Source organism: Panthera onca, chromosome B4 (assembly GCF_046562875.1).
Source record: "Panthera onca isolate mPanOnc1 chromosome B4, mPanOnc1 haplotype 2, whole genome shotgun sequence".
In the NCBI taxonomy this organism is placed as follows: domain Eukaryota; kingdom Metazoa; phylum Chordata; class Mammalia; order Carnivora; family Felidae; genus Panthera; species Panthera onca.
The window spans coordinates 78,743,161-78,754,671 of record NC_138345.1 but is presented as its reverse complement, the minus strand read 5'-3'; the positions used below and the strand labels follow the sequence as shown (position 1 = coordinate 78,754,671).

General features: G+C 54.4%; 1 protein-coding gene across 1 annotated transcript; it reads left to right on the top strand.

The window, feature by feature from the left end:
- Window positions 1-1,466: 1,466 nt before the first annotated feature.
- KRT3 (keratin 3) lies at window positions 1,467-7,698 on the top strand. Its single transcript, XM_060657517.3, has 9 exons — window positions 1,467-2,210; window positions 3,247-3,467; window positions 4,015-4,075; window positions 4,424-4,519; window positions 4,798-4,962; window positions 5,385-5,510; window positions 5,842-6,062; window positions 6,458-6,492; window positions 6,968-7,698. Exons 1-9 carry the CDS (start codon window positions 1,551-1,553, stop codon window positions 7,330-7,332), a joined length of 1,950 nt encoding a protein of 649 aa, XP_060513500.3. The 5' UTR covers window positions 1,467-1,550; the 3' UTR covers window positions 7,333-7,698.
- The last annotated feature ends 3,813 nt before the right edge of the window (window positions 7,699-11,511 follow it).

Genomic DNA, 11,511 nt, shown 5'->3' with positions numbered 1-11,511 from the left:
CCCGGAAAGCTTACGGCTTTATTCTGGGGAAGGGGCCAAGAGGATGCATAGCCTGTGGGCAACAAATGGGCGAGAGAAGGACAAAATAGGAGAACCAGGTCACTGAAGAAAATTTCATTTCCTCTGCACTCGGGCCATTCCCAGCCCCACCCAGCATTGAAACATCCCCTGTCCTTTCCTCCTTTTTCCTAATCTGAGACAGCTGCTGCCAAGGCTGCATAGGTTACACCCTTAGCAGGGCCTAACGTGCAGCACACTGAATGAAAAAAGGCCTGTCCTGGAGAGATAAGCGGCTAATTTGGCAGGAAGGCTTTCCTCTTGGACAAGCCAAGCCCAGTACCTAAGCTTCTGAAAAACACCAGGCTGGCAGTTCTCAGGCTTTTGGAATCAGACACGTATGGCAGTGCTGGGGCCCTGCCAGGTCTGTTTTCCTGAGGCTGGGGGTGGGGTATGGATGCTGAGGCCACAGACTTCTAGGAGCACAGCCCCTCAGCCCGAGGAGCGGTCTCACAGGGGATCCATGTATTTTGTTCACCAATGAGTCTCTGTACCTTGCACAGTGCCGGGCACGAGGTAGGCCATCTGTACCTATTTGTTGAATTGGTGGTAGAACTTGTGTTTGAATCTCTAGTCCTCTGGCTGAAACCAGAGAAGTGCCCAACATGTGGGGAGCAAGAAAGGAAGCTTTAGAGCTACACCAAAATGTGGAATAGTGTATGGTTCCTCTGGGAAGTTTTCAAAACAAACAAACGAGCAAACCAATAAACATTTCTCATACTGAATGTTGCTAACGACTCATCAAAGCGCATAGGTGTTTACTGCCCCTTTTCTCAGAAAACAGTCATGAATCCCAATACCTCTGTCTCCTGAACTACAGCCTGGGATGGGCGGCAGGGGGCGGGGAGGCAGGAGGCAGAGTTTTCAGGGATCTGAGCTTTGTTTCCAGAAAGGGAGGCAGGGAGGTCATCCTTTCACCCCAAATCCAGCACAGAGTGGGGCCCGCCGGGGACACTCCATGACCATGTGTTGTCTGTGGAGTGAACTGAATCACCCCTTCTGTTGAGATACTTCCCTTGAGTGCTTGGGTGGGCTTCATTGTTTCCACTACCCAGACAACCAGAATGTCCCCAACCCACCTTTCACTCCATTCTTTTCACAGCTGAGGGCAGACAAATGGCCGTTGGGCACCTGGCTAGGATGAGTGTGCCTCTTGGGTCCTGTCAGACAAAGCTAAGGAGGTGGCCATGCCCAAGCATGGGGCAGTGCCGGGAGCCACCCCCTGCCAGGTAAGCCTGCCACCTTAGCATTTTTACCATTTCAGATTATTTTCAAGGTGTGTTTAGTAGCCTGGAACAAACTTATTGCCTTGGAGGCAAACCCAACCCATGACTATTTGGGATTAATTATCTCTCCTTCGTTTGAGCCCAGCAACCTCCTTGATGTATATAAAGGGATTTATTTTGCACAGGCCTTCAGTTCCCTTCCCTCTTCCTCTGACTCTCAGTGTCCTGCTTAACTCTGGTACTTTTCCTTCACCAAGCTCCCTCACCATGAGCAGACAAGTCAGCAAGACATCTGGCGGCGGCGGCCAGGGCTTCTCGGGTCGATCTGCCGTGGTCTCAGGAAGCAGCAGGATGAGCTGTGTGGCCCGCTCGGGGGGAGCCAGCGGAGGGGCCTGCGGGTTCCGGGGTGGGGCGGGTGGCTTTGGCAGTCGCAGCCTCTACAGCCTGGGTGGCAACAAGAGCATCTCCATCAGCGTGGCCGGTGGCTCCCGGGCTGGTGGCTTTGGGGGAGGGCGTAGCAGCTGTGGCAGTGGCTTTGGGGGTGGCTATGGAGGTGGCTTTGGTGGTGGCTTTGGTGGTGGCAGAGGAATGGGAGGTGGCTTTGGAGGGGCTGGTGGCTTTGGAGGGGCTGGTGGCTTTGGTGGAGCTGGTGGCTTTGGAGGGGCTGGTGGCTTTGGTGGAGCTGGTGGCTTTGGAGGGGCTGGTGGCTTTGGAGGGCCCAGTGGCTTTGGAGGGCCTGGTGGCTTTGGTGGGCCCGGTGGCTTTGGTCCTGGTGGCTTCCCTGGGGGAATCCAGGAAGTGACTGTGAACCAGAGCCTCCTGCAGCCCCTCAATGTGGAGATCGACCCCCAGATTGGGCAAGTAAAGACCCAGGAGCGCGAGCAGATCAAGACCCTCAACAACAAGTTCGCCTCCTTCATCGACAAGGTGATGAAACTCTGACCGGGCCCCCATTTCCCAGGCTGGGACTTTGAGTTTAACATTTAGGATCAATCTTGGATGAGCCAGGCTGCAGGGAGATGGTTAGGAAGTCTAGGATCTGGGAAGATGTTCGGGGCTGATGAGTTTGCCGACATGGTCACCTGAGTAGGAAAGACAATGGGCTCCTCTTTGGACCTGGACATCCTAAATCCTACCTGTCTGGCTCCCTGCTCAAGTCTCTTGCCTGTTGCCTTATCTATGCCCAGGATGGCAGCATTGGGAACACATGGGAAGAGCCATGGCTACTGGCAGGAAAGGGTCTGACCCAGGAGTGGGCGTTTATCAGACATGAGGCTTCCCAGGAGGCCTGTTCCCTCCACGCTGCTGTGCCGGGCAAAGGAGACACATGCCCTGGAGAAGGGATTAGAGGGGCTTACCTGGAAACTTTAGTCTCAACAGGGCTGCAGAGGAGCTAGCAACCAGTCTGCACCCCTAACTGACCAGGTCAGAAGGAGAAGGGTGCTTGGTGTCCCCCAGACCAGGGTAGCTCACTGCTGCGGGCTCTCTCATGTGGTGCTGACTGCGGCATTTCAATCAGTATCAGCTCCCAGTGAGTCACATCCTTTGAAGGGCTGAGCGTCAGCAAGGCTTTAGGTAGGAAGAATGCCGCTGAGGCTCAAGCACATTTCTGCAGAGTGTACTGTCATTTTGGACCTTGAGATAGAGTCACGAAGTCCTCGGGGAACACCGAGGGGTCATCTTTGCCATTCTGCTTCTGGACAGGGGCTACTTCCAGATTCCCCACCCATTTCTCCTCCTTCTGTAACTTTCCAAAGTGGTGCTGGATCTTTAGCGGGCTGACCAGAGCGGCCATCTGCCCGTAGCCTCTCCAGCTACAGCAGAAGCCTAGCTTCGCATCCCTTCTGGGCCTCTGTGCCGGGGGATGGGGGGATTCAGAGGCTCAGTCCCACCTGAGCCGGAGCCCCTCCGCTCCTCTGCCACAAGCGTTGCCTGATGCGGCTTCCCCCCCGATGCGCGGCAGGTGCGGTTCCTGGAGCAGCAGAACAAGGTCCTGGAGACCAAGTGGAACCTGCTCCAGCAGCAGGGCACAAATTCCATCACGGGCACCAGCAACCTGGAGCCCCTTTTTGAGACCTACATCAACAACCAGCGGAGCTACCTGGACAGCATCCTGGGGGAGAGGGGCCGCCTGGACTCGGAGCTGAGGAATATGCAGGACCTGGTGGAGGACTTCAAGAAGAAGTGAGTGACAGAGACACGAGTGCGGCAGCCCTGTGTCGGAGCCCTGGCCCTTACTGCTTTCCTCCCACCCGGTGGCAGTGGTGCCAATGAGCTCATCTTCCTCTCCTTACCTTCGCAGAGGGCAGCTCGATTCGCTGGGCTCCCCACTCGCCCTCCTTCCCCAAGGACGAGTAAAGTCATGGCAAGTGGGATGAGTTTAGGGCTGAGGAAGCACTTCCTCATGATCCCGGCTGGGGAAGATTCGGGTTCTAGGATCTGAAGATTGTCGGGACAACTCAGGGCATGCTGACCGACGGTCCGGTTTCCTTGGGACCGAGGGGTTTCCCAGGAGGTGGGACTTCCAGTGCTAAAACCAGGCCAGTGTGCTTGGAGAGACTAGAGTGGCTGGTCCTCCTAGTTAATAAGGGGCGAGTAAAGAGGGTGTGTTCAGCTAAGAGGGGCAGCAGAGGGACAGAGGGATGGAGAGATGAACTTCCAGAGTTTCAGACAAAAGTGTTTATGACTACCTCGAAACCCAAACTCAGCTATTTCTTTTTAACCCTTACAGATATGAGGATGAAATCAATAAACGTACAGCTGCTGAGAATGAATTTGTGACCCTGAAGAAGGTAAGGCTGTGTGTGGGGTTCCCGGGGCTGTGGACACGCACGGGTTTCCAGCTGAGCTGGGGTAACCTTCCTACTCCACTGCCACAGAGCTGCCGAGTTCAGGCAGTTGAAGCAAAAAAACAGAAGCCAGGTGCATCATAGTCTGGAAAGATCCCCAAGAGCCAGTTCATTGGTTTTTCATTTTTGAGTAACCATCCCAGTGATACACGAGTCACTCCTTCATGTGGAGACCAGTCTCGGACAAGGGCCGGTCAATCACCAGCCTGTCCTGACCCTTTCCTGTGGCACGTGCAGTTTGTTGTTTGTTCCTTGTGGGGAACGAGGCCTTAATGCTTCTGTCTTTCTCAGGACGTGGACACCGCCTACATGAACAAGGTGGAGCTTCAGGCCAAAGTAGATGCCTTAATGGATGAAGTCAACTTCCTGACGACCCTCTATGACATGGTGACGTTTCCTACTAAGAGGGGAGCCAGGGAGTGTGAGATATTCTCAGAGGCTGGGCTGATTTGGTATCTAGGGCCCAGGAAGACTGAGCCTAGAGATAGGGCTGGCCCCTTGTTGGGGTTCCACAGGATGGACAATAGACACGGGTTCTCTGAGGGGCTGGGGGGGCAGAGTGGGGCAGATGCACATTCAGAACTGAGCCGGAGAATGGGTCTATTGTTCAGGAGTCTCTCTGCAGGCCTCTGCTTGAGAAGTAACAGGCCCCTCTGTGTTGGTAGGAGCTGTCCCAGATGCAGAGCCACGTCAGCGACACCTCCGTGGTCCTGTCCATGGACAACAACCGCAGCCTGGACCTGGACAGCATCATCGCTGAGGTCAAGGCCCAGTATGAGGACATTGCCCAGAGGAGCAAGGCAGAGGCCGAGGCCCTGTACCAGACGAAGGTGGGAGCTAGGCACCTCTCAGAGGATCCCTTGAGGGTCTCAGGGAGGCTGTGACCTGTGGGGACTGCTGGGTGGTGGGTCCCTGGTGGTCACTGGGTGGACCCCTCTTGCTTCTACCCTCTGGAGACATCCTTCTAATGGCTGTTTGGCTATCCCTGGAGGAAGGTGGTTCCACTGTCCCTTGCCAGGCCACATGGGACTGGTTCTAGCTTGTTCTAGACTGCAGGGTAGGGGAATTCCTACCACGGTGACCCAGATATTCTCTTCCCTGCTGCCACAGAAGTGTCCCTGCTGAAATAGGATTCAATGTCATTTTAACAAATGCTTACTAAGCACCTCAAGGTTGGGTGGGTGATGTTAGGGATAGAGAAACAAGTCAGGCAAAGCCGCGTTAACACCCGATCTTCCCTTCTGTTCTCCAGCTTGGGGAGCTGCAGACTACGGCCGGCAGGCATGGAGATGACCTGAAGAACACCAAGAGTGAGATCTCTGAGCTCAACAGAATGATCCAGAGGCTGCGGGCCGAGATCGAGAATGTTAAGAAGCAGGTGGGAGGGCAATGCATATAGGCGCCTGGATGGACCAGTGGGGAGTGGGGCTGGGATCTCAGGACTCCTAGTCTGGAATGGACTTCTGGGGTCATCTCAGGCAGCATTGACCTCCGGCAAGTTCAAAGACCGAGCCAGTCCAGATGGCTAGTAATCCATGGGGAAAATATCTCCATAGATGAGGAAAAGATAGAGGTATTGGGGAGAGGGGGATGTTGCCTGGCTTTCAGATGCTTGCTATGGGGTAAGCTATGGTAAGACTCAGAGAGCCTGGGACCCTCCTGCTAGGCTCATCTCTTCCCCTGCCTCCCCCCCTGCCCCCATCCCCCAGAATGCCAACCTGCAGGTGGCCATCACCGAAGCTGAGCAGCGTGGGGAGCTGGCCCTCAAGGATGCCAATGCCAAGCTCCAAGAGCTGCAGGCCGCCCTGCAGCAGGCCAAAGATGACCTGGCCCGGCTGCTGAAGGACTACCAGGAGCTGATGAACGTGAAGCTGGCCCTGGACGTGGAGATCGCCACCTACCGCAAGCTGCTGGAGGGCGAGGAGTGCAGGTGGGGCTTCCAGTTCACTCTCCCTAACTTTCCTGACCTGGCGCACATGCTGAGGGTCAGATGAGTGACTAAGTGCATGGGAATGGAGGCCTTTTGTATAGAGAGAGGACCCATCATTGTCAGTAGGCCCTGAAGAGGCCTTCACCCGCCCACTCTTTCCATAGATGGCCAAAGTGCACTCACGACCAAGGGCGCACAGGGGTTCTGAATGAAACAGAATCTTTGGGCAGGGAGGCAGGTGCCTTTTCTGGCTGGCATCCCTCTGTGGACAAGGCTAGGGTACTGCTCTGCTTGGCTTCTGAATTCAGTTCAGGTTGCAATTCATCACCTTCATCCATGAAAAATTGCGGTTATTTGCTTTGTGACAGAGCTATTTCTCTGGCTTTGTCCTGTAGGATGTCTGGAGAGTGCCAGAGTGCTGTGAGCATCTGTAAGTAGCCAGAATAACCATGACTGTGAGAACCGAATCTGAAATACCTGCAATCACACAGGGCAGTAGCACCTTATTTAAAAAAAAAAAAAATTCTATGGACGTTGGAGAGGTTTTCCGTGGGCAGAAGGGGCAGCAGACCTGCTTCTGTAATTATTTTGGGTTCAGGGCACTATTAATAGATGTCTACGGGATGGGGAGTATGCAGTAGGGAACCTATTCATGAGAGGAGAAATTCTGGAAACGTCTCCAGCGTGGGGGGCGGGGCATCAAGAGTAGAAGGAACTATTGGAGATTTCATAACCACTTAGCACTATGGGATGAGCACCCTATGCCATTAGAACGTGCCACAATGATCAACCGGTGCAAAGCTGCCTTGGTCGCCTCCCCGTCATCCCGGGCCCGTGGGTCATTAATTATGATACAGCTAGGAGGGCGAGGGGCGCTGATCGTGGTTCTGTCCTCTCCCCGGCAGCGGTGGTCAGCGGCGGCGGCGCTGCAGGTGGTTACGGCGGCGGCTACGGCGGCGGCTTCGGCGGCGGCTTCGGCCGGGCAGGCGGCGGCGGCGGCGGTAGCGGCAGCGGCTTCAGCTTCGGCGGCGGCAGCGGCAGCGGCAGCGGCATCGGCATTGGCAGCGGCAGCGGCAGCGGCATCGGCGGCAGCAGTTTCGGCTTCGGCGGCGGCAGCGGCATCGGCGGCAGCGGCTTCGGCCTCGGAGGCGGCAGCGGCGGCTTTGGCTCCGGAGCTCGCTGCGGGGTCAGTGGCGGAGGCTTCAGCTCGGGCAGCAGCCGGGGCGGCAGCGTCAAGTTCTCCCAGTCTTCGCAGCGCTTCTCCAGATAAACACCGCGCGCCGCAGCGCCTCGCGCCCCCAGCCCCTGCTCCCCGCCCATGTCAGCGACATCCTCAGTGCCACCCCCCACTCCCGACCCCAGCCCACCCTCCCGGGGCCCGCTCTCTGGGGGCTGGAAGATCCGGGGCACTGGATCCTCCATCCAGACTCCTGGCCGAGCGCTGCCGTGAGAATTTCAGGCGCCCTTTCGGGCTCCGGTCTGTGCCTGTGATTGTCCACTTGTGGCCTCAGCCACCGCCTTCTCCTGCCCTTGGGGTCCCCCCCGCCCCTGGTGGAATGGTCACCACTGCTGATGTATATAACACAGGGACCCCTCTGCCAACCGTTCTGTCGCCAATAAAGTGCATTGTGTTTCACATCAGGCCTCGGGGCCTCCCTGGCCGCCTTTCTCCCCATTGGACTGACTCCTCTCGCTCTGTGCCAGTGGGCTGTGCTGTTCACAGAACAGCTGGAGTGCTCTTGCTCCGCGACTAAGGCAGTTACTCCCGACTGTCCTGTCCACTGTATGGTATCAAAACGGGCAAGAGCTGGTGGTTCATTTGTTCTTTGAGCGCTGGGGGCCTGGTGGGAGGACATTCCAGGAGGCGTTGTGGCCTCAGTTCTTACAGGGGAAGGTCTGACCATGCACACATCGATTCCCTCCTGGCCTTTCATTTGGGGGAACCTAAGAGGACCTTGAGTGGCTGAGGGGTTTGGGGACAGAAGGTTTCTTTCCTTGGCCCTGGTCCCTACTCCAGCTGACATCCTGAAAGCCTTCTCCTTATCAAGGTGCACTTGGGAGAGTGTGAGCTGCTAGAACTCCAGGGCTGCAGGGATTTCTTGAGAGTCACCTATCTCGAAGTCGGGCCCAAAGAACGCCAGTCTGCTGATAGAGCTCTGCTAAAAAAAAAAAAAAAAAAAAAAAAAAAAAGCGTTCTGTGTCCATTACATCTTTCCTCTTGGGAGTATGTATTAGAGTTTTTGAGAAGTTTTGTAGCAAAGAATACCTGTTAGCTGTCTTTAACCGGGCATTTCCCACAGAGGCCTCCCTTCTGGGTAGACGACTACCAACACCCTCAGAAAATGTCCTGCACCTGTCTGCATGCACTCTGGGTCCTCAGGTGGTGCACCAGTCATGGAAACGTCCAGCACCAGGAAGCCCTGATAAAGTATTAGTTGGCCATGGCAGTGCTGTCTGGAATGTCATGGCTGGAAGAAACTCAGGCACAAGGAGTCCAGGAGCTTCATTTGCAAAGGAGGAGACTGAGGCTCAGAGAGGTGGAGAGGCTTGCTTAGGGTCATAGAGCGTCTGAGGGTCTGAGCCGGGAGTACAGCCGGGTATCCTGAGTCTCGAGCTCCTTCCACTGGCCCACACTGTCTCTGAGACTACAGTGGTTGTCCTCCTGGCATGGCCAGCTGCCTGGGTACCCAGAGAACACATAGGCAATGGAGTAGAAACATTTAGCCAAGCCAGGCCAGGGAAGCAATATATCCAACTCAGGCCAAAGCTGAATTTCTTTCAGAGAAGGGAAATGACAATTAAAGAAAACCAGAAACTGGGGCTTGAGGATTCATATGGAAATCGCATGTTCACACTTAGCAGAGCAATCCAATGCCAGTTCTATCTGATCTCCCAGGAAGGCTGTTTGGAGGAGGTGGGGTTTGGTAGCTATTGCTTCACCTTTGGGCAGGAAGGTGTCTTTTCTGGCTGGAATCCCTCTGTGGACCAGGCTAGGTGGGGAGACCCAATGCCTGCCCCAGCTCAGAGGGTTGGCCCGGTGGGAAGGTGCCAGGCCAGTTACAGGACAGCTGCCTCCCCTTGGATGAAGTCATTATTAATGAATTCCTTCCTTCAGCCAATATTCATTAACACTCGGGCACTGGACTAAATGTTGGAGATACAGCCGTGAGCCCTGCTCTCATTGTGGTAAGGGAGCACATCAACACAGTAAGCAAACAAATAAAATAACTTCAAGCTGTAATAAGTCCATGAAGACGAGAACCCAGGGGCTGAGCTGGAGAAAGGCAGGGCTTGTGAGCAGGCTGGATGTGGGGGTAAAGGAGAGGGAAGGTGTGGCTGTGCTTCCTGGTTTCCTCCCACCCAGTGGGAGCAGCTGGGTGGCTGGGTGGGAGCAGATGGGTGGGGAGGGGAGGGCAGTGGAAGGGAGGGGTGGAGGGGTGGGATGGGTCAGACGAGGCCCTTCAGGAGCTCCACTTTAGACAAGTCTGAGCTGCTCATGAAGTAGACATCTGGCCTACAGTTGGAGCAGTGAATGTAGATTTAGAAGGGACACCTGTTAAGACCGGAGACTCACATTTGGATGTTGTCTGCATAAGGACAGTTAGGGGAGTTTCTAGAGCCATGGGAACCGATGAGCTCTCCCAGGGAGAGGAAAGAGAAGAGGGACCAGGCTGAGCTCCAGCATCTAGAGTTAGGGAGAAGGGAATAGTCAGCCAGGCAGCACAGCCTCGTCTAAGTTTTCCAGAAACTTGGAAGCCTGTCCCTGAGAAGTCAAGGAGTTTCTAAATGGGCTCCAAAGGAAAGCCACAACAGGGCCAGACTTCGTTGGGACACTGTCCACTGGTCTCAGAGTTCACATTCAGCCAGTGGCCTCTTTCCTTTGTTGCTCCTCCCTGGATTCTGGTCTATGCCCACTGGCCCCTGTGCATCCTGTGGGCATTTATAGGAGACCTCCCCTACCTAAGTAGCCTTCAGGTGGCAGGGAGGATCCATACAGCTTCTTAAAGAGAGAGTAGCCAGGGGTTAGTCTGGCTCAGGAAGAATGGCACCACAGAGAGGGTTATTTCTTGGAGATGTCATTGTCCCAGAGGAACAACTAGGCAGGTGAACTTGGTGCCAAGCCCTGAGACTGAAGGAGTTAACTCCATGCTTGGCTGGATAGTCTCCGCCCAGCCCTGATCATTTCTAATCTAGCCTGAAAACACTTCCAGGGAACTTTGCCTGCTCCCAAGTGCTCCTTCTTTTCCTTCTTGGCTTCAGCTTTCACAGAATTTCTTTGTGAAATTCTATGGTGATTTTTCAGGTGCTCTTAAGTCTCTGGGCTTGGGTTGGGTTTCTTGCCCTTGACTAGACTTTTTTATTCTTTGAGTAAGGAGCCAATTTTTGCTGTGCTGTCCATTCTTCTCCTGTCCTCTGAGGCATGCTTGTTTGCTCACGGGGAAGCTCTCAGAGATTGTTGAACAATGCTGACTTGTATGCCCTAAACTGGTATTTGGGGCCATTGGTCAGTGGTCAAGCATTTCTTTTGCTCTCTCTGCTTTGTTGCACGTTTCCTCCTTGGCTGCAGAATGGTACATCCTCCTGAGGTGACACGGGGACCCAACTACTATCCCTCACCCCACTCCCATCCCCATCCACCCCTCTCTGCCTCCTCCCTCCCCAGCCCCCACCTGGAAAGAATGCTCAAAACAGCACCTTCCTGTTTTAAGAGCTTCTTGACCCACTGGTTCACACATTCCTTGATGTTAAGGAAACCAAGATGGGTTTTTAGATTTCAGGTTATTTTTCATTCTTGTTCCTTCTGAGATGTAGGCTATGGGCCCGAGCAAGTATCAACAGTGATGGTAACACAGCCACAAAAGTCTCAGTTAAAGAAACCAGGGGATTGTTTCTCCCACAAGAATCTGCCTCTGGATAATCCAGACTGCTGATGATCCGGATTTGCATAGAAAGTTCTGGGTAATTTGTAGGAAAATCTCTATGTGACTTCTCTGTTTTGCCCAGAGCTGGGTGGGGGCTGGTTAGCCAACCATCAAAGATCTCGTCTATTGGGATTTGGGCGGCCCCTTCCCTTCTTCTCAACAGTTTCACCCATGTGGATTCTCCCTCCACCTCCAAGGCCAGAAATGTAGACACCCCACAACAATCTTGGGAAGCCTGAGAAAAACCCACTTGAGTTCTGAAAACACTTCTTCACTATTTTATCTATGTCCCTCACTAGCCCTTCTGGGATTCAGACTGCACAGTACACATCTCTCTTGTGCCTAAAATCAAGCTAACCACCACCAATACCTCCAGTGCCATTGGCACAGGCTGAAGGTTGAAGACTGAAGTCTAGTTGGTTCTCCTAGGAAACTGATGGAGGTAACGTGGGAACAATCTGACAGCCTTGGAATCCATGGTGACATCAACTTCTGGAGAAGACAGGGGCAGGAAGTGATGGTTCTAG